Here is a 27741-nt window from a genome sequence, read left to right as displayed (position 1 = left end):
GATGTGCCGGCAGCTCCTGGCTATTGTTGAAGTTGTCGCCAGGGCAGCGGCCGGGGTCGGGCGCGCTGGAAATGCCGGGCTGCTGGAAATGCCGGGCTGCGTGCGCTGAGCCCAGCTTCCCGTCCCCTCTCCTCTCCTCGCGGCCGCCTCCCTTCCTCCCCCCACCTCCCCTCTCCTGGCCTCTTTTCTTTTAAGTACCTCCCGGCCGCTGCTTCCCATCGCTGTTTGTGTGTGGGTATTTATTTACGCATCTTCGGGTGTTGCTCTCACCGTGAAAGAAGTGTTTGAAAAGGACGGGGCCGGTTGTGGGGGTGCGCGTTGGTGTGAGGGGTGCGGAGGCTGATGTTGCTGTGGTTTGTGAATGAGAACTTGGGGCCCGTGGCTCCGGGTTGCTCGTCTGTGCTCGGCGTTTGGCCCTGAGCTGGGGCTTGGAGGGCCCGTGGAGATGAAGCCCCCTGGGTGTGCGCCCTCTCCCGCGCCCTGCCGTGGAGACCCCTCAGAGGGCATGAGCAGGGACCGCAGGGACCAACTTCATGATCGTGGTGGGACTGTCCAGGAATTGCCCCTCTTCCTCTGAGACCCCACGCCCACCCCCCAGTGAGGGGTCTGGCAGCTGCCCTTCCCAGTAGGATGGAAACCCTGGTGACTGGTGGCCCAAGTCTAGTGTTTTACCTGGGCCTCTGGTCCCTCCCTTCTTCCCTCGCCCATGGCCTTGATGGGGTGGGGGTGGGATCAGACTGCTCCAGCTTCCTGGCCCGGCCTGAGTGGGGTGGGGGAGGAGCAGGGCTTCAGACCAGCTCCCCTGCCTGGGTCCTGGACCGAACAGCGCTGGCCTTGGAGAGGGGATCCCCCTCCTGCCTGAGGGCCGCGTGGGGGTATGTCTGTCTGTCCAGCAGCTGAGCTGGTGGGCGTTTGCAGCCTTATTGGGATTTGGGTTTGTGTCCCATCCTGGGCTCCGTGGCTCTCAGCCACTGCCTTTACCCTGAGAGAGGGCTGGCGCTCACTTGGAGCACAGAACGCAGAGAGAGACTGAGGCTGAGGTGGGAAGGCCGAGTGGGTAGGGGCCCAGTTTCTAGTGTGGCTCCTCCTCCCTGTGGGCCCAGGCCTAGCAGGTCCCAGGCACTAGCTGGGCTGGGGCGCCTTCAGGATAAAGCCCACTCGGAGGGCAAGCCACTGGGCAGGCAGCCACGGGGCTGTGTCAGACCTGTGCTGGTAGACTGGGACCCTCCAAGGTGGGCACAGCCAGGGGAAGGGGGGTTGGGAGCTGGGACATGGCTAGGCCCAATCTGGGGTCACACCCGCACCCCCTCAGCGATTTGAGCTTCTCTATGCAGACTGATATAAGGGACTGCAGTCACCCCTCAGGACAGCCATTATGGTCTCAGCTCAGAGGTGAGGGGGAGGGGCTGGAAGGGATCAGGCGCCCCCTCCCTGCCTGGGCCTTCCTCCAGGCTGAGCGGTGCAGTCTTTCTGAAGTACTGATCAAAGACCTGTGAGAAGTGGGGAAGGAGGGCTCTTGAGCGCAGTGGCTCCCTGGGGCTGTGTGTGTGAGTGTGTGTGTGTGTGTGTGTGTGTGTGTGTGTCTCCCTGTAACCAGGCAACCAGGGTGCTCAGGCCCCCCAGGCCTTTTGCCCCTGACGCTGCAGGCTGCACGGAGCCCAACCTGGCAGGGCATATCTGGGTCATGCATCCATCCATCCATTCATTCAGGGTCCCGTCATATGGCCATTCAGAGCTCTGTTAACGAGGCTACCAGGATGTGCGTGAGGATTGAGAATAGAACAGTGTTTGTCCACAGGAGGCCGGCTGTGGTTTAGGTAGATAGGCCAGGGGCTGAGCCGGGACCATGGGATGGGGGCTGCCTAGGCGCCCTGTACCCTGGGACTCTGCCCGCCAAAGGCCTGGCGCCTGTGTGGCAGAGCAGGGCTGGGGAGGGGGCGGGGCTTGGTGCTCTGGCCCGGAGGCCCCCTCACCTCCTCTGCTCTGCTCGGCCCCTCAGCCTCCCTGCTGTTTGCTAGTGAGAGACCAGAGATTTCTGGGGAGTGGGTCCGCAAGCTGCTGGAGTGCCCACTGAAAGAGGAGGGACATTCCAGCCAGACCCTGGGCTGTAAGAGAGCCCGAGCCAGGAAGGAGGGGCCATGGAAGGAAGAGGTGCAGCAGGCAGGTGGCAAGGGCCACCCCTCACGTTGTCTGAGAGCCAGTTTGCCCTGTAGCCCTGGAGAGTGGTCTGCTGCTCCCTGGCTCTTTGGCCCTGGGCACAGGGTCACTGGCAGTATTTGGACAAGGAGGGACCCTTGATGGGGCAGGCACTGTGCTCCGGGTCACCCCAGGTTCCTGGCTGTCCCTTTACCTTGAGAGCCGCCGGTTTTCCAGCTGGAACAGGCAGCTGTCCCTGCCCCCTCCACCCAGGGCTGGTCAGAGAATGAAGAGTGTGTGAGTGGAAGCTCCTTGAGTCGAGGGGGTGTTGCCCGGCACCGAGAACAAGGGCTGTGACGTGCAGGCTGGCTTCGGCCGGCGGTGGAAGCGGGCTGGTCCCTGGCCGGGGACACCACTGTTGTGGCTGGTGCTGCCGGAGCCTGGGCAGTGCTTGGTGTGCGTGGGCTCCGAGCTCTGGCCCTGGGTCTGGACAGCCTGTTACTTTACTTTTTGGTGCCCGTTTCCTTATCTACAAAGTGGAGATAATAGAACCGGCCTCAAGAGTGACCCCGAATAGCTGTGTAGAGCGTGAATACCAAAACGTGCCAATAAGAGGCGCGCCGTAAACACACGTCGGTCCTTACGTCACAGGACAGTCTCCTGACTCTTCCTCTCCCTCGGTATCGGCGGGAGATTGGTTCCAGGGCCCCCGCAGGTACTGAAATCCACGGATGCCCAAGGCCCTCACATCACATGGCCGAGGACAGTGCCTCCAGGTGGGCCTCTGCACCAGATTCCCAACCACAGATACATATGCTGTATGTTTATTGGGGAAAAAAATCCACGTATAAGTGGACCCCATGCTGCAAACCTGTGTGGTTCAAAGGTCAACTGCACTGCGAGCCGAGCTCACAGTAAACCCAGTGCACCTGTGGACCAGCCAAGAAGTAACTGCTTTTCAGTGGGAGGGGTGGGGGGGACGGGGACGGACGGACGGACGGACGGACGGACGGCCACACTCTCCCCATGACTGTCCTGCTGGTGTCAGCTGTCCCAGCTTTTCTCCTGGGCTGGGGCCTCCCGGACGGCTGTGCGGCACTGCCCCCTGTGGCAGGCAGGGTCACTGCAGGGCCATGTTGGGGGGAACGGAAGCCTGAGCCCTGGTCCTTGTCTTGCCCCTCAGATCTACCGCAGGTGCTGGCTGGTGTTCCGGAAGTCCTCCAGCAAGGGGCCCCAGCGGCTGGAGAAGTACCCGGATGAGAAGTCCGTGTGCCTCCGAGGCTGCCCCAAGGTGAGGGGCTGGGCCCTAGCGCCCCTAACCTGTAAGCAGTGGGTCCAAGAGCACCCTCCTCGGGGTGGCGGAACGGTGGGGGCTGCGGAGAGAGGGGCTCCAATCTGCTGAGTCCTTTGTGGATGCTGCTCCAGGTGACCGAGATCAGTAACGTCAAGTGCGTCACACGGCTCCCCAAGGAGACCAAGAGGCAGGCGGTGGCCATCATCTTCACCGACGACTCGGCCCGTACCTTCACCTGCGACTCAGGTGAGGCGCTGGGGCTGCAGACCTCGCTCCAGCCTCCACTGGGCCGGCCGTGCGTCAGTGGACCAGTTGGAGAAGGCAGAGCAGGGCTGGCTCTGGCTGGTATGAGGATTGGGGTGCCTTTGAGTGAGCAGGCCCCCAGGATGAGGGGGAGACAGGCCAAATTCACTGGCCTTGCCTCCCTGCCTCAGAGGGAGGGCTAACTCAGGCCGAGTAGATGGGGTGGGCTCCGGGGACCCTGAGCCTGCAGCTCACAAGGTACCATTTCTCCAGAGCTGGAGGCGGAGGAGTGGTACAAGACCCTGTCTGTGGAGTGTCTGGGGTCGCGGCTCAACGACATCAGTCTGGGAGAGCCGGACCTCCTGGCCCCAGGGGTGCAGTGTGAACAGACAGGTGAGGCCTGGTGGTGGGGAGGAGGGGGCAGGAGACCCACCCCCCGGGAAGCCCCGGCCCATTCATCCTCTCCCTCCAGATCGCTTCAACGTCTTCCTGTTACCCTGCCCCAACCTGGATGTGTATGGCGAGTGCAAGCTGCAGATCACCCACGAGAACATCTACCTCTGGGACATACACAACCCCCGCGTGAAGCTCGTCTCGTGGCCCCTCTGCTCACTGCGCCGCTATGGCCGGGACACCACACGCTTTACCTTCGAGGCTGGCCGGTAGGAACCTCTTGCCTCCCAACCCTGTCTCCCCACGGTCATGACGGTGGCCACCATTCTCTCTGGGTCAGGCACTGGGCTGGGAGCTGAAGTTATTTATTGGTGTAACCACCCCAAAGGGAACATAATATTCCCATTTTACAGATGAACAAATTGAGGCTCACAGCCGGCAGGTCAAGTGAGAGTTTACCAAAATCAAACTCTTTGCGCTCAAATCAAATGCTGGCACTGACACCAGCCCGGGGTTGTGGACCTGAGCCTCAGTTTCCTCGGCTGTCACATAGGGGACAAGAAAGTACCTAACTCCATGGGATTGTGGAGAGGATGGGTTCCACAGCGTGAACTCGGAGCCAGCGTACCTAGGCTTCAATTCTGTGAAATCCTCCGTGTGACCTTGAAGTTACTCACCCTCTGTATGCATTTCCTCACTGCAAAGTGGTTTGAGAAAACCCCTAGAAATGAGGAAACTAATGGCGTACAGAGCAGAGGGGACGGGGAGAAAATGAATGGGCTCATTCCTGTAGAGCAGGGGTCCTCAAACTTTTTAAACAGGGGCCAATTCACTGCCCCTCAGACCGTTGGAGGGCCGGACTATAGTTTTAAAAAAAACTATGAACAAATTCCTATGCACACTGCACATCTTATTTTGAAGTAAAAAAACAAAACGGGAACAAATACGATATTTGTATTTGCATGTGGCCCGCGGGCCGCAGTTTGAGGACCCCTGCTGTAGAGCATTTAGACCACCACCGGGCGCATCGAAACCGCTCGGAATGTTCGAGCCGCGGGTCAGACCCAGGGTGACAGCCTGCCTGTTTCCCAGAGGGCCCAGGGACAGGGGAGCCCAACCAAGCACATGTGTGGGTGCCAGGGGGTCCCCACCACCTTGCCTTCCATGCCACTGTGTCCCCAGGATGTGTGACGCTGGGGAAGGGCTGTATACCTTCCAGACGCAGGAAGGGGAACAGATTTACCAGCGGGTCCACAGTGCCACCCTGGCCATCGCCGAGCAGCACAAGCGGGTCCTGCTGGAAATGGAGAAGAATGTGAGGGTGAGGCAGTGGGCGTCTCGGCCCAGGGTAGGGGGAAGGCTGGTGGGCGGGCAGGCCGAGCACCTGGAGTGTGCCAGGGGGGTCTCCTCTTAGCGTGCCCACAGGAGAGGCAGGCAGGGTCTTGGGCTGGCTGCTTGAGGGCCAGCCACTGCCCCCAGGGCTAATGGGAGGGACCCCCTTTTCTGGCCCACAGCTGCTGAACAAGGGCACGGAACATTACTCCTACCCCTGCACGCCCACGACCATGCTGCCCCGCAGTGCCTACTGGCACCACATCACGGGCTCCCAGAACATCACCGAGGCCTCCAGCTATGGCGGTGAGTCCCTGCAGCGCCCCTCGGCCACCTGCCGCGAGCCTCCGTGGGAGACGAGGCCTTCTGGGCAGGGACCTTCCCACCTGGACCCGAGTCCTGAGCCTGCCTCTGTGTCCACAGGTGAGGGGCACGGGGCAGCCCAGGCCAGCTCGGAAACGGACCTCCTGGACAGATTCATCCTGCTAAAGCCAAAGCCCAGCCAGGGGGACAGCAGCGAGGCCAGGACCCCCGCCCAGTGACAGCCGGGCTGGCGTGCACCCATGACTGCGGGGCTGCCCGCTGCGCACTGACAGCCTCAGGGGGCTACTGGCCAAGCGCCTGGGGAAAGGGAGCCGCTCTCCCTTCCTTGCCCCCACGGGGGAGGCTGGACCAAGGCAGAGGGCTGGCCACACTGCCTGAGCATGTGCGAGGGGCTGGAGCTACCGTGGGACTATTTACTGTTCATGATTTTAATATATACGGCTTATGACATATCCTGTATTAACGAGATTCCCCGTCCCTCCCTGCCACCACATACAGTTTTGAATCCCATGACCAGGCCACCAAGGCTGGTTCTGAATGTCCTCCGTGGCACAGCCCTCCCGCTGCCAGGACTCGCCTGAGCTGCCAGGGCCGGAGGCAGACAATCAGAACTCAAGGCCGGTGCTGCCAGGGCTTCTCCCAGGAGCCAAGGGCTAAGACAGCAAGTGGCTTCTCAGTTCCTCTGGGCCCGGTGGCACAGGAAGGATCCGAACTCATGCGGTGCCACCTGCTGACATCTGGTTGACACCTCAGGTGAAACGCTGGTTTGAAAAAGAAAACTTCTGCCCAGGCTCCTCCCTGCTTTGTTGGCTGAGAAGATCCCTGTGGGCAGGAGTGCTGGTGACCTCAGCCCGGGGAGGCGGCCAGGCCAAGAGGGAGGGCCCGCAGGACTGCAGTGGGGAGCTGCCCTGCGGCCCCCCCTCACTGACCTGGGCCGGCAGTGCCGCTGCGGAGAGAGGAGGCCCCTCTCTGGTCTGGCCGCCCTCTGGCCAGAAAGGACTCAGAAACCAGCCCTTCCACTTCCTCCCCACATGGTGCTGAGGCTCCCTGCTGAGATGCAATTAAAGCAATTGACTTTCTAGTGCTGGTATGTATTGACTGCTGGGCAGAAGGGCTATCTTTCTATCCACATCAAACCTTCGGTTATGTGTGTTGTGTTTTTTTTAAATACTTAGGGTTCTGATTTGTGGGAACAGACCTTGTTACCCTGATGTAAATAACCACTGTTCAAGTCGTGGCAGGAGGCCCCTCCAGCAGAGCCCTGGAGCCAAGGGGGTGGCCACAGCCAGCTCAGCTCTGAACGGAGCAGGGAGCGACCACCAGAGGCACAGGCCTGCAGGAGAGCCCGCTGAGGCCTTGGAGGGGGGAGCTGCTGGCTCAGCGAGCAGCACGATGACGCATGAAGGAGATTATGTTGTGCTCTTTATTGCCAAAAATAAAAACTCCACTGTTAATAAATATCCCTTCCTCTCTGCACTGTATCTCCGGTTTTCTCCCATGCCTCCCGCCAGGCTGCCTAATTAACTGCTTTGCGTATGTTCCTCCCAACAGGACTAAGGGGTCAAGGCCAGACCTTCATTAAGGCCCTTTCCCACCCCACCCTCTCCCCTCCCCTCCCCACCCCAGGCTAATTAAGCAGATCATTGGCAGTGAAGTCATAACTGATGGGGAGAGAATGAAATACAGGGTTTATTTAGGGTGGGGTGGGGAGGTGCAGCCAGGGTCTAAAGACACTTGGGAATTTGAGCGAAGTGTAGGCTGACCATGGGCAGGCAGGGGCTGGGTTTGTAGGCGGCCTGGATGAGACTTCGAACACTCAATCCTAACAGCGGAAACCTAAGGTACAACTGGGAAATGCTAACTTTCACACAGAAAGTAAGCCAAGAGCTGAAATGACCAAAGGAGGAGGGTCTAGCGCAGTGGTTTTCAGCAGGGAAGCAGTACCACCTCTACAAGCAGACCAGGGGGCTTGCCAAGGAGGTAAGTACAGCTGCCGGGACTTCAGGGGCGAGGAGGGTCTCAGGAGACCTGCACACAGCTGCTGCTCGGATCCTTTTCCGCTCAGGCGGATGAGCTGCGGCTAATTTATGGTGAGGACGTCACTCTGGATCTCGTGGCTCAGCTGGGTCTGCAAGTCACTCAGCTTCTTCTTCAACCCAGAGAGGGCTGAGAGGACGATGGTTTCTGGGCGCAGAGAGCCACAGGACTCCACGTTGTAGTAAAACCTGAGAGGCGCGAGTCCAGTGAGAGCCGCCCAAGGGGCCGGTAGCCTTTCCCTCCTGAGTCTTGCTTAACTCCTTTCCCACCAGGAACTCAACCTTGCCCCGAGGTTGACCTCCATCCTCTTACAAACAGTGCTTTTTACAGGATCTCAAAGAGGCTACAGTCACCTCACAAAGATGCTGTGAAACCCCCCAAGCACCTCTGTATGGACGTCCCGCACTGAGAAGAAAGTGGAAAATGAACGAGCGGGTTGCCCGGGCCAGGTCTCTGTTCCTTACTGGAAGGCTGGTCAGTTTCTGGCCCTGATCTGACCCCATCTTTGGATGCTGCAAACCAGAACAGGAAGCGCTTGGATAACTGGAGGCCCCTCTTTTTCAGTGACTACAGGGGGACGCACCCATCTTGGGCTCAGCAGTCTTCAGCTGGGACATGAGGGAAGGGGTCACCCGCGCTCAGAGCCTGCACCAAACTGTACCTTCCTACACACCTCACCGTCCGTCTGGCCCAGGCGCTTACCTCTCCGGCTTGCCGTTGGGGTCGTACGGAGCCTGGGACTCATCTTCATCCAGCTCTGAGTACTCGCTCTTTGGCCTGAGATCAAACACAGGTCAGCACCCGGTTTTACTGCTACTTCCGGGCACCTGTGCCCATAGTCTGCCCATCTGGGTCACTAGGAGCCATGTCCACCCTACCCCACCCCCTCTAACCGCCCACCTTCATCCCCAGCGGGAACCTACCACTCCTCCGGCTTGGGGTACACTGTGTGCCTCAGGGCATTGTCGGGGTCATATTCAAAAGCCACCCCTGCAGTCGGGTTCCACTTGGCGTGTTCCTTGCCAAAGCCCTTCTTGGCGTAGGCGCGGAGCCTCAGCTCCTGGCCCTTCCGCAGCTTGACGATGAGGATGTCTGTGGAGAGAGGTGGGAGTCGGTGCGGGGGCCACAGAGGCACGGTCCCCCCACATCGATCTGGAGCGCCCCTGAGGGCCACACACATCTGGAAAAACAGGCCAAAGGCCAGCTGAGGTGACCAGGCAGCGCGAGGCTGTCTGGTCTCTGCCAACCAACAGGTCGGGTAGCCATCTGCACACTCACGCCAGCCCCTTACCGTCCTGGTCCACGTAGTCATTGGGGTCATTATCTCGGTTCCGGGATGTCACCTGCCGGAGCCCAAACAGAGACATTTATTAGCCGCTCGTCTCCCAGTCTCTTCTGGCAAGTACCTCCCAGCACGTCCAGATCGCAACCTGCCAACCAGGGGCAGGATGTCCAGGAGTGCCTACTAGGACCAATCTGTGCTGGTGCCTGTACTCCAACCCCTGCTTCACGGCTTTGTGACAGTCCTCTGTCAAAACAGTACCGTGCCCTTTTTTAAATTTATTTTAAAACTGATCTGAGAGGAAGGGAGAGAGAGAATCATTGACTGGCTGCCTCCTGCATGCCCCCTACTGGGGATCGAACCCGGCCATGTGCCCTTGACTGGAATCGAACCCAGGACCCTTCAGTCCACAGGCCGACACTCTATCCACTGAGCCAAACCAGCTAAGGCTATACCGTGGCCTTTTAAAGGGGCCTGGGCGACAGAGGGCACACAGCACCAACCATGTCCGCCCACCCCAGGAGCCCATAATGAGCATGTCCAGGCATCAGGGGTAACCCAGGGCAAGGTGGTGCCTTAGGCGAACCCCCCCACCCCAGTCCGGCCCATGCAGAGGCAGAAGGAGAAGAGCAAAGGGCCTGGGCAGGGCTGTCCTCTGACACTGACGGGAATGACCCGGGGGCTGTTGGAGATGAGATCTCGAGACGTGACGTGACGAGTCTGGTCTTCATTGCACCGCACGTCGAGAGTGAACTCCACCGAGCACTCGGGGCAGAACTCCTCGCACGTGCAGTCCTGAGGCAGGGAGAGAGCAGGCGTGAGTGTGGGGAGGGCGGATCCTGAGCTCCCTGCTTGCCATCCCCAGTTCCTACTGTTTCTTCATCTAAAAAAGGGCTGACCAGTCTCCAGACCCTTGGGAGCTGTCAATCTGGTAACCTTCTCCACTACAGGCACTTCCCAGGTTAGAGACAACCGTGTGTGCCGAATGTTCCTTCCACACCCGTCAGCTGCCGGGCTGCCTCTGGGACACGCACTGTTCACAGCTCAGCCTGGCCCTGAGCGTGTCCTTCCCAGAGAACAGCAGCGATCCTCTAGCTCGGCCTCCATGGCCTAGGTGGACTAGCTCGGGAATAGAGTCATTTAAAATAAAGGGAACTAGGAAGAAGTACCTTTCAAATTCTAGGCTACTGACCTTTTCTTAAAACAAAACAAAAAAACTTTACATATATATATAAAGTTTTATATATATACATATATATGTGCATACATACACACACATATATACACATACATGTGTAAAATAAAGCAAATGTAGCAAAATATTAACAATTAGCAACAAAGGTCAAAAGTAGATGGAAATTTTTTTTTTAATGTATTTTTATTGATTTCAGAGAGGAAGGGAGAGGGAGAGCGAGATAGAAACATCAATGATGAGAGAGAGAATCACCGATCAGCTGCCTCCCGCACACCCCCCACTGGGGATCGAGCCCAAAACCAGGCACATGCCCTGACCGGGAATCAAACCGGTGACCTCCCGGTTCCTGGGTCGACGCTCGAGACAAAGAAACATGTCACAAATGAAAGAAATGGGAGAAAGCAAACTACTGGATATAGAGTTCAAAACAACAGTTATAAGGTTACTCAAGAATCTTCTAGAAACAAAAAAAAAAAAAAAAAAAAAAAAAGGACCATTCCATCTTTCAGTAAATATAACACTAGAGAAAATTTAATAGCCCAGCCCAGTGATGGCAAACCTATGACACGCGTGTCAGAGGTGACATGCAAACTCATTTTTTTGGTTTATTTTTCTTTGTTAAATGGCATTTAAATATATAAAATAAATATCAAAAATATGTCTTTGTTTTACTATGGTTGCAAATTTCAAAAAATTTCTCTATGTGACACGGCACCAGAGTTAAGTTAGGGTTTTTCAAAATGCTGACACGCTGAGCTCAAAAGGTTCGCCATCACTGGCCCAGCCGGTGTGGCTCAGTTGGTGAGCATCGATCCATGAACCAGGTCATAGTTCGATTCCCACTCAGGGCACGTGCCTGGGTTGTGGGCTTGATCCCCAGTAGGGGGTGTGCAGGAGGCAGCCGATCAATGATTCTGATCGTTTCAATCTCTCTTCCTCTCTGAAATAGATAAAAATATATTAACAAACTAATGGAAGGCATGGCTAGGCCATAGGGCATGCCTATCTTTATATGAGATACTGCCAAATGCCTCTTCAGCTGACACGCTGCACACCTGTCCCAGCAATATCTGATATTTTATTTCTTAAAAACAAAAATCTGAAGATGTGAAGCAAATATGGCAAAATGTTAAAAATGTGACAAAATGAGAGCATAGTATCTGTTATATTAACTGCACATTTTGCCTGAATATTTCTTTAAAGAATTTTATATACATATATACCTTTGTATTCATAGGACATATCAAATTAGCCACCACAAAAATGACATGCCCTTGGGAATCAGCAGATGGGCCCAAAGCCACCAAAAGGGAATAGTCTCAAGCTATTACCTAACGCAGTCCTGGTGGAGGGATGCAGGTAACCCTATCCTGTCCCGTTCTCTCGCTGGAGGAAGGGAGCCAAGTTTACTAGCATCACCTACTGGGTGAGTCACAAATCTGGCAGCCACCAGCACTCCGGTCTCTGGGTGCTGCTCTGTGGACAGGTCTCACTCCCTCTCCTGTCCTCCATGCTCCCCAACCTTCTGCTGACTCCCTTTAACCTCCTAGGCCCCCGTCACTGGGAAGAGATGTCCTGGAAAGCAGAACCAGAACCGATCAGACTGAAAGGGACCAGCCCCCGCTTGTATACATGGGCATTCTAGTGTATCCCCGCTCTTGTGTGACTGATGCCCTGTGAGTCTAATCAACCTGAGGCCCATCAGAACCAAGGACCAAGGCCTGCCGTGGGCTCTAGACAACATCTCCATATTGTCTTTCTAAAAGCTAGAAGCAAGATGTCAGAAAAATCCTTCTGAGAACGGAAGGCCCCCGCCTCCCTGGCCACCCAATCCCCCAGCATACCCGGGAGTACTGCAGCTTGTCCACAATGTCATCGCTGGTGAGGGGGATTAACCCTGGAAGACACAGAGAAGCACTCTGAAGGCCAAGCAGCCAAGCCAAAAGGAGAACCTAGCAGTCCCCTTGGCAGCGAGGAGGCTTCCTCTCTGACACCTGACACAGCCCCCACCCTTTCACCATCCCAAAGGGCACTCACCAAGCCTGTGAGCGATGAACTCGTCGTGAAGGACTGAGGAATTGGCGTCAATCTGAACCCAGTCAATGGCTAAAACGTGAAGGAAGCAGACACGCAGCTTAGCCTCCAAACTCACCTCAAGACTTACCAGCATAGCCGTGGTTCTCAAGATGTAGGAACCACCTGAGGCATGTACGGAGCAGAGCCTGGGCCAGGCCGCCAGACCGATTCACACAGCTCAGGGACAGGGTCCAGGAACCTGCATTTTAACCAGAACCACCAAAACGCCACACACCACACCCCCCTTCCCTGCCCAGGAGGGGTTAATGCCGGGTCCCTGTACCACAGAGAAAAACAACGACCTAACGAACAGTACAGGAGTGGGAACATGTTTCTTTGAGCTGAATATTCCTGTGAGAAGCACGTATGTCTGCTACTCATGCCAACATGAACTCCAAGAACACAAACTATTTGGGTACTTAAATCCTAGGGAAAGCCTCCGAGGTAACACTGTAACACAGACATCTAGCCCATATCTCATTTTAGGGAATACTGACCAGATTACCCTTTATTAATACTACTAGGGGCTCGGTGCACAAATTCGTGCATGGGTGGGGTCCCTCAGGGCAATGGGTACCACGAGAGGTTGGCCAGCTGTGGGAGCGCACTGACCAGGAGGGGGCAGCTCCTGTGTTGAGCATCTGCCCCCTGGTGGTCAGTGTGTTGTCAAAGCGACTGGTCGACCAGTCACTTAGGCTTTTTTTAAAAATATATTTTATTGAGTTTTTACAGAGAGGAAAGGAGAGAGACAGAGAGCCAGAAACATCAATGAGAGAGAAACATCAACCAGCTGCCTCCTGCACACTCCCCACTAGGGATGTGCCCGCAACCAAGGCACACGCCCCTGACCGGAATCGAACCCAGGACCCCTCAGTCCGCAGGCCGACGCTCTATCCACTGAGCCAAACCGGTCTCGGCTAGGCTTTTATATATATAGATAGATATTACTACTCAATCAACCAATGTTGACGGAATTCCTTCAATGGGCAAGGCATACTCAGTATAAAACCCAGTCCCCACCAGCAATGAGCTAGCAGGAGAGGAAGGACTGTATGCTCACACACATTTGATTGACTTAAGCACATTCACTCATTCATTCACATCTGCATGTAAACAAATTTGTAGAGCAAATGGCATTGGAACCCACCTGTCAAATAAGAGGTATAAACAACTGGAAATGGAGGTCGGAGGAGGCCCAGACACAGCCAGGCCCCACCTGCTTTGTTCCACGCTTCCTACTGCTTCCTTCCCTCACCCCAGGTCAAACAAGGACAAGCCAACCTTTCCTGTCTCTGCCCCTGTACACCACACCTCCCTCTGCCATGCCCTTGCCCTCTCCAGTGAAGGTTAAAATCCTCTGAGCCGCCATGATACAGACATGATCACTCCCTCCTGTAGGGAGCGGCTATGGGGTCAAGCCTCGGACTGACCTGTGGCAGAGCCACATACAAGTCCCAGCTTGGAGGGCAGAGCCCTCCTGGCACAATTAAACTTGACCTCATAGTCCTCCCTTGTTCCTAGGTAGCTAATGGGCTGTGGGAGGTGCAGCAAGTGCTGCCAAAACAAGGCTTGAGGGACAAAATAGATTTGAAAGTCCTGCAAACATGTTGACCACTCCCTTGCTTTGCTTTGTGTGATCTGACTATAAAATAAAGCTTCGGCTTACAGGCTGGGTCACTGTTTCCTCATCCAGGCACAGTGATCCTACCTGGCCCCAACTGTATTTTGTCTGCTTCTTTAATCCTCACCGCCCGTCCTCAGTTCACCCCTGGCCATGCTGGAAGTGGTTCACCCTCCCTGTAAGCTCCTCCCTAAAATTCTGCCCAGATTTCTCTTAAGGCCCTTGTCATACTGTGCCTTGTGTGTATTTATGCGTGTCTTATCTCTACCTCACGCTCTGAAAATCCCTTAGGGCAGGGTCTTTAGATACCTTAACTTTTGTAATTCCTAGCTCTAGCCTGGAACACAGCAGGTTCTCACTTATTTGCGGAACTGAATTTGTGGGAAAAGTGGCATTTAGATTTGGAACGTCAGGGCTGCACCATACAGTGCAACTCCCTCATTTTACTCCTGATGAAACCGGGGCCCAGAGACATGAGTGATTAGGCAGAGGACCAGCATACCAAGCTCTGAGTTGAGGTGGGGCGGGGGGAATGGTGGGGAGGATCAACTACCACGTCCTCCCATTTACCCAGTTGGCCTGCTTATTTCCTTAGGAGCAGGCACACCTGATGCAGCAGCTGTCTTCCATTTCCTTTTCCTAAACTCTCTAAGCTGACACTCAGAAAATATTGGTAGTATGTGTGCAAATTTGCAAGATACCTAGAGCATTGTGGCTGGAACCAGAGCAAAAACAGATCCTCCCTCCTCTAAGCCAACAGCACTGGGGCTCGGCTTCTCCCAGTACTGGTCCAAGGCTACCCTGCATTCATGTTGCCTGTGGGCTCATCTTTCCCCTGCACCTTCACTGTGGGCTCTATGAAGGCTAGAACCCTGCACTAATACAGCTAGCTCCGCATTCCCAGTGCCCAGCCACTGCCTGGCACTTATAGGTTCCATAAATGCAGCTGAAGAAACAGATTCCGAAAAAGACACCTAGCAGCCCTGGTCAGCGTGGCTCTGTGGTTAGGGCGCCGGCCTGTGCACTGGAGGGTCTCAGGTTCGATTCCGGGTCAAGGGCACATACCTGGGTTGCAGTTTCAATCCCTGGCCCTGGTTGGGCTGCGTGCGGGAGGCAACCAATCGCTGTTTCTCTCTCTCTCCACCCTCCCTTCCACTCTCTCTAAAAATCACTGGAAAAAATATCCTCGGGTGAGGATTAACAACAACAAAAAAGACATCTAGCAGCACTGAACACTCCCCAAACGTTAGGCACTGAATAGCGATGGCCTTCCTTCATCCCTGCCATGGCAGGTACTAATAGCGTCCCACCGTTACGGAGAAATGGACCGCCCAGTTTCAAAACATGCCCCGTTTTACACACGCGGTAAATGAACACAGTATTCGAACCCCAGTTCGCAGACTCCGGCACCCACGCTCCTCACCAATGCAAACTGCGCGTGGACCCGAGTGTAAGTGGCCCCTGGGGGCCAGGGAGGTGGCCAGAGGCAAGGGCTCAGGGTCCGATCCAGCCTCCAGCATCGCTGCTTTCTCAGCGACACTCCCTCCCCTCCTCCCCGCGCCTCCCCCAAACCAGGGCTGCAGGCAGAAGCCCCAGGGCGTGTGGTCGGGGGACCGAAGGGTGGGGGTGACTCTGGGAAGCGGGGGTCGCTTACCTATTATGGGCACCTCGCCGATGAAGACCCTCCGGAGAGAATTGGCCACCGCTAGGTCCGTATTCTCGACGATGAACTTGACGTTCTCGTCGGTGAGCTCCGTGATCCGCACGGTGGGCTGGTTGGCGTACGGCATCGCGCTCCGCCGCCCGGCGGGCCGCCGGCGTCAACCCTGCAGCGCCCCCGCACCGGAAGTCACAGGAAGGTACCGGAAGTCGGTCAGCGCGGCCCCCACCGCTTCCTCGGAGACGCGCCCACAGCACCGCCTACTGCTCGGAGGCCGGGACTGCTCCGGGCTCGTGGTTTCTATCCCGCCACCTGGTTCCAATGCACCAGTTGGTGATTTGCCAAATCTAGGATGATTTGGCAAAGCACGCATACACCCTTGACTGAACAATAACGCTTCCAGGAATTCATACTGCAGAAATGCTTAAAGTTTTAAGCAAAGATACATTTACAGGGATGATCACTGCAGCAGTTTGTAACATCAAAAAAGAAAAGTAATTGTCCATTGAGGGGCCTGGTGAAATATACACACACAGGAATACTATGTCTTTTAAAAGAATGAAGTTGGTACATTTATGGAAAAACAAAAGTGTACTTTAACCAACTATACTTGAATGGTAGGTATATACCCTTTCCCTTCCCACCCGCAGCCTGAGCTGGCCAATACAAGAGTTAACCAGACTTGCAAAAGGAGCCCAGCCAGTGGAGGCCAGGAAAATTATTAAAGCTGAACTGGATCACTGAAATGGTTAGCAATAGACAAGCGCAGCCACAGGAGCTAACGGTGAGAGGAAAGGCCCCTGTCGCGCCCATTTTACTGATGGGAAGCCTGGGCCCAGAGATGCAGAGCTGTCATACTGTTAGGCAGCACCAGGCCCAGAACTCAGCCTCAAACCCTTCCCACACACTGCTGTCTCTCTCTGGGCTCTTGGATACCTGCCACGGTCTGGATGGAAACTAACTACACAACAGTAGATGGATTCAAACATATTTATTATTATTTTTACAGAGTCTAAGTTCACTAATAAGCCTGCACGCACCTGGCCTGAGATCACACCCCGGGCCGGGCTGTGAACCACTGTCCAGCAGGCACCTGTGTCATGTGGCAGCTTTCTGGGGAGGGGGGTCCCAGCTGCAGTATCGCAGGCTGCTGGAGAGGAAAAAGGCCGCAAGGGACACTGCTGGGTGCACGTGCCTGTGCTGTGTTGTGCTGTGGATCAGCTGCCACAGGGGTAGCTTGAGACCCTGACTCTGACCTGGGAGTCCCAGAGAGCATTCTGGGAAGGTTAAGATGTGACCAAGGTGCCTGTGAGACAGGCCGTGCTGGTTTCTGTGGCTTGAACGCTGGATGAGAGCCTCAGTTGTCAATCACACAACTACAAAAAGACATCAGGAAGCTGGGCTTGGTACTAGGAACTGAGGAAGTGGCCCACTCCCGGGCTACAACTGTATCATCAAGTGCCCTGTGGCTTCCAGGTGGCTGTGGTGGTGACTCAGTGTCCTGTCCTGTGCTGGCACGTCATACTGTTCAATGGCCTTTAAGTATATCCGCAGCTTTTCTTCTGGGCACGCTAGCTTATACCCCTTCTTGCTCACCGGCGCTGGTTCAGACCTGTCAGGTTCTTGAGCTGAGAAAGGGGTGGAAACAGAGAGAGTGCTAAGGCCTTGCCCCGCCCCAGGACTTCAATGGGAGAGGTCAGGATTTTCAAAGCAGCACATGTGGCTGTGATCTGATGTCCTGGGGTCCAGGGAGTCAGCCAGTAGAAAATAAAGAGGTGGGATACAGTAAGGCCTTGATTTATGAGTTTAATTCGTTCCGTGATAGAGCTCGTAACTCAAGTTACTCGTATGTCAAATCAAAAAGTGAATGAGTGAGTCACGTGATGCTGGGCTGATGTTGTGGCGTTCACTGTGATGTTCGCTGCGCCAACTAGCGGTGGGGTATCTGAAGCTGGCTGTAACCCGAATTTTAGCTCGCAACTCAAAGCAAAAAATCGGCTGAGAGACGGCTCGTATCTCGAAAAACTCGTTAGTCGGGACACTCGTAAGTCAAGGCCCCACTGTATTTGGAATGAAGAGAGTTGGACTGTACCGCTGCCAGTCTCATTACTTAAGCTTTCCAGCTTAAGGCTACAAAACTACTTGGGGTCAGGGATACATTAAATAAGCAGCACAGGGCCAGAGTGGGATGGGGGAGAGCAGGGATGAGCAGGGAAGTACCCACCGTCACTGCTGCACCCATGAGTCCTTGCACCAGTGCCTCTCCAGTGGACTTCACCTAGAAGGAGTCAGAGTCAGGTTCTCTTAGCCCCCACCACAAGCCAAGGTGAGACAGGTAGGACAAACCAGCAGGCCTACTGGTCCCAACAGGTGAGTCAAGAGGGCTGTGTACTGGAGGAAGAGCCTACAGACAACACAGCTGCAAATGGGCCAAGTGTGGCTCTTGGAGAGCCTGCTATGAGGAAGAACCAGCCCAGCTCCCAGGGAAGGCCCTCAGGACTGTCAGCTGAGGCCACAGGGGAGCTAGAGAAAGGCAGTCCCCAGCTGTGACCCGAGGAGGAGGGGGTGCCTGGTGAGGCGGCTTCCCGAATGGCTAGCCCCACTACCTGATTGGCAGTGTGGCCCATGTTCATTGCATCGTTAATCCGGTTTTCCAAGAAGCGCCAAGTGTCCTCGAAGTCGGGGGAGGAGTCCTGCATCATCACCAGCTCGGTTGTGTTGTAGATAGCAGCCAGCACAGCCCGGCGGGTGTACCAGTTGAACTGCAAAGAAAACCACCCAGGCAGATGGGTCACCGCTACTGCTGCGGGCGGGGCAATTGGGGGTGGTTTCTGCCCAAAGCCACAAGTACGCATGGGCTTCCTCCTGATTTCTTCTTTCCCTCACAGATACATATGGCTCTCTGGACAACACTATTGTTCCACCACATGGCTGTACATCAGGATGATCTGGGAAATTAAAGACGCAAGCTCCCAACCTGGCCGATGGCTCAGTTGGTTGGAGCGTCGTCCCATGCACTAAAAGGTTGTGGGTTCAATTCCCAGTCAGGCACATACCTAGGCTGTGGGTTCGATTCCTGGGTTGGGGAGCATACAGGAGGCAACTGATCCACGTTTCTTTCTCACATCCATGTCTCTCTCTCTCTCTAAAAATCAATAAACACATATCCTCAGATGAGAGTTTAAAAAAATGTTTTAAAAAAAGCAAGCCCCCGGGCCCAACCTCTTAGCGTTCAGTCAGGGGGACCGAAGTGCCAGGAGGCTGGAGTTTACTAAGCATGCAGGGGACTTTGCTACATCTGGTCCTTTTGGAACTGCAGGAGAAAAGACTAAGCCTTAGGACATCTAAGTGCGGGGAGGCTCTGTGGTCAGCCAGTTATGAGCAAACTGTAGTGTGTTCCACGGCAAGTGACGGCTGAGCATCACGGACCGATGAGAACAGCGAGGAAACGCTGAGAGGCAAGTCCTTTAGCGACGCCGACTGTTCGGGGAAACTGCTCTTCAGAGCACTGGCTCAGCTGCGTCGTGTTTTATTCCTTTAATTTCTTTGCTTTCTAATTTCATTTCGCTACCATCTCTGTTGCTGGTATATTCCCGCAGGGGAGAGTTTATTAAAGCACTATGTTAGAGCCGGGGGTTGGGGGGGGAGAGGGAGGGACATCTCTTTGCCTCCCCAGCCTGGATATTAATTTCTTTTTATAAAGGTATACATTTTAAAAACTTCCTTACAGAAATATAATAGCATTCACAAGTCACATTCTTTCCTGGTGCCTGTTTAAAGGCTTATTGATTTCTTAGCAAAGCAGGCCAAGATGGGCTGGGGGTGGGAGTTTCCTTTTAAAGCAATGGTGTCTCCATGGCATTAAAAAAAAAAATCAGTCTCATGAAAGTCACACTGAGAAATTCTGCTGCAGAATATAAATTTTAGGAGACGGGGGGCGAGGGGGGGAGCATTATAAATAGCAGCCCACTCACAAGGTTGGGAGGAAGCACCACTGGTTTGCAACTGGAGTATTGGTTCCTGTCATGGGGATGACCTAGATCCCACTGTGGCTGGTAGCAGGCCCTCCCTCACACCTCAGCCTCTCCTTACCAGGATGGGCATGGCACTGCAGGCCCCTGAAGGGATTTGTGATCAAAGGAATTTCACAAACTTGTTGAAGAAACGCTCAACCCAAGCTTTCCCGGCACCCTGCGGGCCTGCAGAAGCACTCACGTCAGTGGACTGGTCCCCAGCGTAATGCCACATGTCGTCCACCATGCTGGTGAGCAGGCTCAGGCTGGCCGGGATGTTGTGAGGGAGCATGAGGATGCTGAGGGCCTGCGGGGAGGACGGGGAAGGTACAGCTCACAGGGGACAACCGCGCCTGGGTGGCTGGTGCCTCCTCTCCACTGACCTACATGAGGGGCTTGCCCAGCTCGCCTCTGAGACCCACCTCCCACACCCCGGCGGCTAACCCTGGCCACAGTCGATGGGGCCCAGGGCCCATCCTCCCGTCCTGGCCCAATCAGATCCTCAATCCCCAGCACGTGGACTTGGGAATGCAGACAGCAGAGGGTCTGGCCTGTCTCTCTGAGCACTGAGAGTGAGGATGAGGAGGTCACATGGAGGAAGCAGCAGAGATAGGAAGGGAATCTGGGGGTGGTGTCTAGGTCCAAATTCTAGGTCACGTTCCTCCTCTTGTCCCACTGCAGCCTCAGTAAGTTCCTCCCCATGACTTTTTGCTCAACTCAAGTTGATATGTTATCTGAAACTAATCCGTCAACTAATACAAGCAATGGCACAACCCAGACTCCTCCACTAGCAGACACCACCTCCTGACCGTACAAAGTCTTGCCACTTTGTCAACTTAAGTCCTCAGCCGGGGCCTCTGGGGTTTGGACAGAGAGGTCCTAGATTGGCTGGGAAGTGTCCTCTCGGTGCAGGAGCCCAGGAGGAAACGTGCTGCACCAGCAGGCAGCCAGGCCTAACGCACTCGTTTTTATCCCTTGAACCGTGAGGCGGAACGAGTCGAGGCGCCGGGTCTGGCAGAAGGCAGGCTCCATTCGGCCGTGCTCCCTACACACCCGGCCGGGTGTTCACGTTGTCTGTCCACTGACTGACTGAAATGACGTGCTCAACAGAGTCCCAGCTGGATGGGGGCACCAGATGGCCCTGCGTTCCTCTGATGTGCTTCAACTTGACCTGCTTAACTGAGAGCAGGGCCCACCCCGTGACATGCTTTGAAAGAGGAAAAGGAAGCTCCAGAGAAGGGCAGAAAAGCCCGTGGAAGAAAACTCCACTCCTCAAGCCTCACACTGACAATCTGAAAGGCCAGTCCCCTGAGATCTGAAACACGACAGGCCTGTGCACGACATGGCCAATACACTCTGCTGACTTTTCTCATCTCCTTCATAGACTCCTACTCACTGAGGACCTGCGGGCACACTCGGGCCACCAAGGCCCCACCCAGGACGCGATCCAGCACCCAGGCCACTCACATCTCCAGGGACCGAGACACAGAAGGCTCCGAGTTACTCTCTTTGGCACCCCCCCCCCCCAGCCCAAATCTGAAACCTAGCTCTGCCACATGCCCGGAGCATCCCTGGGCCTGTGGGGTCAGTGAGCTGAGGCCTGACTGTGCCCAGTGCTCCGTGTGAAAGGTGTTGGCAGTTATCCATCTGAAGACATTGCTGCGTGGGGGCCTGGATATGGACTGTACCCGGGGCCAGTGCTCAATGTATGGGATCAGCATTCTCAGTCTGGTCTCCACTGCGTCCCTCAGGAACTGGTCTGTCTTCCTCTTCCTGGAAGAGGGAGAAAAAAACATGCGTCTCTGGGTCAAAGGCATGGCTCGGTGCTAGCACAGGGGAGAGGCGGGCTGGCTCCAGGCGCTGCCCTGCCGACAGCTGTCCGAGCCAGGCGGCTGCCTGTGTCAGTCCCCTGGACGCAGCAGGGCTGCTGAATGCCCCTTTTGGCTCTGCGTGGACTGGCCTCCTAGGGACAGCTGGTGGGGCCTGAGTCACTCGAGCCTTAGCTGCCACCCCGAGCGACAACGCCACAGGACTTACTCTGCCTGGCTCAGCTGTACCAGCTTCTGCTCCTCCTCCAGCACCTGGGTGAGCCGAGCGTTGCACTGGGTCACAAAGTGCAGGATCAGCTCACTGCCGTCGTTCCCGAACATGTTGGCTGCTGCACTGGAGAGGCCCAGAGACTACGGAGGAAGAACAGAGCGGGGGCGGCACGTGTAGTGGACATGTGCTGCCCGCTCGCCACTAGTGCCTCTTCTAGTAACAGCAGCTTTGTTTTCAGGGGGCCACCCCACTCTTCATTCTTCATCCGTGAGATGTGGGTGAAGCTAACCACACTCCATCAAGCCCCTGGCGTGCTGCAGACTTGGACGGGAGTTCAAAGCGCCATCTCAAAGATGCGTATGCGAGCAACCCCAGGCCTGGAGAAACCGCCTTGGGGCTCTGGCTAGGACTGATGGGAACGAGGCGCTCTTTCCACAGGGGCTGCCGAGCCACTCCTGGTCCTGCATGGGAGGCCCCTGCTGACTGATAGTATAGCCAGGGTGTTTAAAACACGTTACATACATTATCCCTGCTGACTGATAGTACAGCCAGGGTGTTTAAAACACGTTACATACATTATCCCTGCTGTTGGGAGCACAGAGAGGAACGCGGAGCAGATATGCTGGAGAGAAAGTCCCCAGCCCCACAACCCAAGAATGTTGTGCCCAAGCTACTTCCAGACTTTTGTTACTAAATGAGCCAAAACACTTCTTCTTGCTTGAGCCAGTCAGAGTGGAACTCTGACACTTGTAACCTGGAGGCCTAACTAACATAATAAGGGGCTGGGGAAGATGCTCATAACCCTTTCCTTTACCAATTCACTTAATTTCTCTCTTGGAAATGGAGTCACTTAGTTGTTCAAAAAATAACAAGACCCTGACTGGGTAGCTCGGTTAATTATTGCCCTGATAAGCCAGGGTTGTGGGTGCGATCCCTGGTCAGGGCACATAAAAGAAGCAACCAATGAATGCATCAATAAGTGGAACAACAAATTGATTTCTCTCTTTCCTCTCATATCAATATCTTTCCCTTCTTCTAAAATCAATGAATAAAAATGAAAAACAACAACAAAGCTTTCCTTAATGAGTTGTCAAGAAGTTAACAAAGCCACAAAGATCCCTGCTACTCCCATCTACAGCAACTGCTGTGCGTCTGCTGGAGGCAGAGCCCTGACAGCAGCAGAGACAGAGTGAGAAAAAAGGAACAAAACAAAAACATTAACTAGAAACTCCCACTGTGGGGAGTGGGGGAATGCTTCTTTTGGTGGAAGTACACAGCCCTCTTGGAGGGCAATCTGCCAGTCTATTCCGATGCAGGAGCAAATGTATTAGGCTCACTGAGAAAAATACAGTGTGGTTCTCCCAAGTGGTGCCTTCTTGGGCGTTTTCAAACACCATATTTCATCACGTCTAAGATGCACATGTTTTTCATTTTAAACCATCAATGTGAATTGTACAACTGATGATGCATCACAGTTTAAAGGCGGCATTTACCTTTTTCAGTGATGCATACAACAATGCTGCTTCTTACAACCACTGGCATCTTAGAGTCAAAGAAATATGGTCATTTTTGTCATAGGCAATTCTTTACACGGGCTGCCTTTAGAACCTTACTCCTAAGAACCAACTGCATCTTATATTCTTTTTATAGTAAAAAAGTTTTATAATGAACCTAGTTTCACCTTACTAATAAAGAACCTCCCCCTGCAAAAAAACACACACACACACACACACAAAAAAAAACAAGCAAAAAAAGACCCAGAAAATCCTACAGGGGCGAGGGTTCTAAGCTGGGCTGTACTTTGGCTGATGGAACTCCCTCCCGGCTGATCTTGGTCAGGCTGTCCCGCCCTCACCTACACACACCTGGGCTCCTTCCGCAATTGCCTCTGCCGTCCACCCATGGGCAGGCACGAATTCCAGGGCTGCTGTCAGGATGCGGTGCTGCAGCTGCTCCTCACTCTCATGGTCCTCCTCCTCGTCACCGCCCTGGTCTGTGTACCTGAGACCCAAATCCAAGGGAGACATGGGGACAGAGCCCTGCACACCTCATCCTTCTGCCTGCTGCCTCGAGTGCAAAATGAGCCTGACCAGAAACCATAGCTACTAGTTAGTAAGCACATGTTGGGAGGACATTTGCGTTTGTGTACTGGTATCGCAGTGCCAACACAGTAAAACCTCTATCATCCTTCCCTCCCGTATGCTCACTGAGAGCGGTAGCAGTGAGCGAGGACGTCATGCCATAGGACACATGCTCCTGCAGCTCCCAGGATTCCCTGTTTCTAGCCCTCAGCACAGTTTCTTTATCTGTATTTGCACCAGACGGTAATGCCATGAGGTCTGAAACAATGGTCATATTATCCACAGCGTCTGGCACAAAGTAGATCCTAAAAAAATATTTGTTGAACTGAAATGAAAAGTATGTTAATCAGGAGACCAGAATAATGACTGGGGATACTTAATTTCAGAGCTAGAGGAACTTCTCAGCAGTAGGATTAAGAAAAAAATATCTTGCCCTAACTGGTTTGGCTCAGCGGATAGAGCGTCAGCCTGCGGACTGGAGGGTCCGAGGTTCGATTCCGGTCAAGGGCATGTGCCTGGGTTGCGGGCACATCCCCAGTGGAGGGCGTTCAGGAGGCAGCTGAATCGATGTTTCTCTCTCATCGATGTTTCTAACTCTATCCCTCTCCTACTCCCTTCCACTCTGTAAAAAATCAATCAAATATATTAAAAATAAATAAATAAATAGAAAAGAATATCTAATGGAAATGGAAATTATGTTTCTAGAGGACAATTTGGCCCCACATATGTAACAAAATGCTACAAGTGCATGTCCTTTGACTCAGTGCTCCCATTGCTGAGAGAATCACACACTTTATCACATTATTTTTCATACCAGTGAAGGAAATTTAAATATTCATCAATAAAAGATACGTTAAACAAACTTTGGTACCACCATTTGCTGGAATATTATGCAATTACTAAAATAATGACCGTGAAAAGACATTTAAAATGTATAGAGTGAAAAAACAGATTCTGAAAGAGCACATATAATTAATCATTATGACTGTTACTTTAAATCCTTATCCAGGGATGTTTTTATTGATTTGAGAGAGAGGAAAGTAGACAGAGAGAGAGAAAGAAACATCAATGTGTGAGAGAAACATTGATTGGTAGCCTCCCATAGGTACCCTAACTAGGGATCGAACCAGCAGCCTGGTTATATGCCCTGACCCGGAATTGAACCCTTAACCCGTCAGTGCACAGGATGACGCTTCAACCAACTGAGCCATAGAGGCCAGGGCTGTAATTAACCATTATTATATATGTAAGTTTACATATGAAATATGCTTACAGAAACATCTAAAAAAGATAGTAACAAAAACATTGGTAGAGTTATTTCTGGATCTGTGATTTCCAGTAATTTCTGCAAACTTCTTTGTATTGTTTAGATGTTTTACAACATACAGGCACCATTTTCATTAAAAAACAGGAGGTTCCTTTCAAAGATAGTCTTGATAATGATGAAAGGTGAGAAAGAAGAGAGGACAGAGGAAGGAGAACAGATGTACCGAAGCATGCACAGTGGCCAGAAATGGGTCGACAGGGTTCCGGTGCCTACCTGGGGGGTGGACGAGAAGACTCCGGACTGGGTTCTTCCGCCCCCTGCGTCTCAGAATGTTGCTGAGAAAAAGCAGGGGGAGGTAGGTGCTTCTGCTCATCTGAAGCCCTCAGCTGCAGAGCTGACGCATGGAAGGCGCGTGGCGCCAGGGCTGGCTGGCAGCGGGACACTGAAACAGAAGCGGGACTGGTCAGTCGGCGACACTCACCAGAGAAGACCCTTTGAGACCTACCGTGGTACAGGGATGGGGAGAGCAAGAGGGCAGAGTCCCCTCTAGCACCACTTATACAAGTGTTGGGTCTCAGGCAAAATTCAGGGTAAATTGGCAACCTTGAGACATGACGTGGAGACAAGAGTCTGACCAGAAAACAGAAGACCTGCTTCTAGGCCTGTTTCTATCATTTGTTAGCTGTGTGGTAATGGGCAAGCCATTTCATCCCTGTGGGCGTGACTTTAAAGTAGGCAAATTAAGAATAATAATTAAGAAAAATAATCTCTATTACTTGCTCCATGGGAGTGGGGCTGAAACAAAAAGTGACAGTGACTTGGAAATGTTTCACGTTTAGGGGCCCGATGCACGAAAATTCGTGCAAGAATAGGTCTTCCTTCTGCTGGCTGCCGGCACCAGCTTCCGGCTTCCCTCCTCTGGCTGCCAGCAGGCACCTGGGACCTTGGCCCGGGCTGCTTCCTTCTGGCCACTAGCAGGAACCTGGGACCCAGCTGGCTTCCCTTGGGCCACCCGCAGGCACCCGGACCCAGGCTGGCTTCCCTCTGGCCCGGCTTCGTCAGGAAGGACGTCCGGAATGACGTCCAGTTTAATTAGCATATTACCCTTTTATTATTATAGATATTATGGCTAGAGCACTGGACTAGAAATTAGAAGGTCTGAGTACTGACCCCCAGTGTTTATATGATGCCTGCTTTCTCATCTGCAATATTGCAACACCCCCTCCATTCACATTAGGAAAGGGCTTTTGGGAAAGCACCACTTCATACTTTTTTCTTTCCCAACATTGTATTATAAAACATTGCACACAAGTTGAAAGAATTGTGGCATGAATGCCCTTATATCCACCATCCAGATACTCTAAATGTAGCCATCACACTCTTCCTTTAATCCATTTTGTATTTTGATACATTTGTTGCAGACCTCAGTATTCTTCATCTCTAAACATTTCACTATGCCTCTGAACTAGAGTTTAATATCTTCTGTTCCTTTATTGAGCTATTTATATACAATGAAATGCAAAAGTCTGAAACGTGCCAATTCTGAATTTTGACAAATGCACTTATATAACCTGAACCCCCATCTAGAGGTGATCACCTCCCTGCAAGGTCCCTCATGCTCCTTCCCAGTCGTTTCCTACCCACAGTTCTGAATTTTCCTGTCTAGTTTTGCCTGTCCTAGCACTTCGCCTAAATACAGCCGTACAGCATGTCATTTTTATGTGGCTTCTTTTGTGGAACACACTTTAGGTTGAGCTATGCTTTTTGTGTAAACCAGCAGGTTGCTCTTTACTGCTGAGTAATATTCCGTGAGGATACACTCTCCCGCGGATGGACACCTGGGCTGGCTCAGGGTCTATTATCAGTGAAGTTGCTACGAACGTACTTGTACAAACCTTGTTGTGGACATAATGCTTTCATTTCCTCTGGGATTTGTAAATACTTAGGAGTGGATTTGCAGGGTCACAGGCATTGCTTTTACTAAACATATTTCGTTTGGAGTTTTGTATAAAAACAACAAAAGGGCATCATTTAAAAAAAAATCTATGAGTCCCCTCGGGGAAATGATTTAAAAAACACAGCACGATAGGTGTGAAAACACCAGCGTTTTAGTGTATGTATAGAAAAAAGGGAGCGACTAGCCATAATACGTTGAAAAGGGCAGGGAGGTTCTGAAGGAACCATTGTGATTTAGGAGAGTCTAGGTGAAATGCAGGAGAATGTTTATTATGTTATTAGCTATATATTTTTGTTAATGTGTCACATTGGGTCTAGTCCACTTATGCCAACGATACAAAGTTTCCTCTTTTAAGTAAACGCCTGTCTTTTTAAGAACTCGGATGTATAAACAAAAATCCTGACTACATAGCGGCCAAGGTGGTGCAAGGGGATCGCAGAATTGCAGACGTTGGGGGGGGGGGGCGCTGACTGACCGGAAACGGAGGCCAAGGTGTTCTCTCCGGTCGCCTCCACCTCTGTCCCTCGTGTTCCCGGCCCTGGGTCCTCGCAAGGGACTTAGGAGACGGGGGCCGAGTTCCACAACCACGAGCTGGGTGACCTTGGGCACCCACAGCGCTCTCTGGGGCTTCGTTAAGCCCATTAAGTGGGAGAGAGAGGCCCTGCCCCGCGGCTCTGGGCCCCTCGCATCTGTTGATTCGGGGCAGAAGCCCAGCCAGACGGCCCGTTCCATCCCGGGACGCCAGCGGCCCCGCGCCCGTGCCCTTCACCTCACCTTGCTCCCCAGCCGC

General features: G+C 53.5%; 3 protein-coding genes across 3 annotated transcripts in view; 1 reads left to right on the top strand and 2 right to left on the bottom strand.

Annotated features, from left to right (window-relative positions):
- Positions 1 to 7198, top strand: part of DOK4 (docking protein 4) — a 15632-nt gene extending 8434 nt beyond the window's left edge. Inside the window, exons 3-9 of the mRNA XM_006752871.2 lie at positions 3320 to 3427; positions 3562 to 3676; positions 3947 to 4066; positions 4146 to 4335; positions 5249 to 5387; positions 5581 to 5704; positions 5822 to 7198. Coding sequence (XP_006752934.1) covers positions 3320 to 3427; positions 3562 to 3676; positions 3947 to 4066; positions 4146 to 4335; positions 5249 to 5387; positions 5581 to 5704; positions 5822 to 5940 — 915 coding nt within the window. The 3' untranslated portion in view covers positions 5941 to 7198. The remainder of the gene's footprint in view (positions 1 to 3319; positions 3428 to 3561; positions 3677 to 3946; positions 4067 to 4145; positions 4336 to 5248; positions 5388 to 5580; positions 5705 to 5821) is intronic.
- Positions 7199 to 7685: 487 nt separating this feature from the next.
- POLR2C (polymerase (RNA) II (DNA directed) polypeptide C, 33kDa) lies at positions 7686 to 15800 on the bottom strand. The gene is made up of 8 exons (XM_006752870.2): positions 15588 to 15800; positions 12274 to 12342; positions 12081 to 12133; positions 9708 to 9836; positions 9051 to 9102; positions 8683 to 8851; positions 8462 to 8536; positions 7686 to 7947 (listed from the first exon to the last, which is right to left on the bottom strand). Exons 1-8 carry the CDS (start codon positions 15721 to 15723, stop codon positions 7803 to 7805), a joined length of 828 nt encoding a protein of 275 aa, XP_006752933.1. The 5' UTR covers positions 15724 to 15800; the 3' UTR covers positions 7686 to 7802.
- A 767-nt stretch (positions 15801 to 16567) lies between these two features.
- Positions 16568 to 27741, bottom strand: part of COQ9 (coenzyme Q9) — an 11375-nt gene continuing 201 nt past the window's right edge. The window contains exons 2-9 of the mRNA XM_015558792.1: positions 25268 to 25650; positions 23512 to 23647; positions 21644 to 21786; positions 21295 to 21379; positions 19809 to 19913; positions 18200 to 18355; positions 17818 to 17871; positions 16568 to 17221 (exon numbers count right to left, since the gene is read on the bottom strand). Of these exons, the coding sequence (XP_015414278.1) occupies positions 17186 to 17221; positions 17818 to 17871; positions 18200 to 18355; positions 19809 to 19913; positions 21295 to 21379; positions 21644 to 21786; positions 23512 to 23647; positions 25268 to 25650 (1098 nt within the window). The 3' untranslated portion in view covers positions 16568 to 17185. The remainder of the gene's footprint in view (positions 17222 to 17817; positions 17872 to 18199; positions 18356 to 19808; positions 19914 to 21294; positions 21380 to 21643; positions 21787 to 23511; positions 23648 to 25267; positions 25651 to 27741) is intronic.

Source organism: Myotis davidii, unplaced genomic scaffold (assembly GCF_000327345.1).
Source record: "Myotis davidii unplaced genomic scaffold, ASM32734v1 scaffold590, whole genome shotgun sequence".
Lineage (NCBI taxonomy): Eukaryota > Metazoa > Chordata > Mammalia > Chiroptera > Vespertilionidae > Myotis > Myotis davidii.
This window is presented reverse-complemented; position numbering and strand designations above follow the sequence as displayed.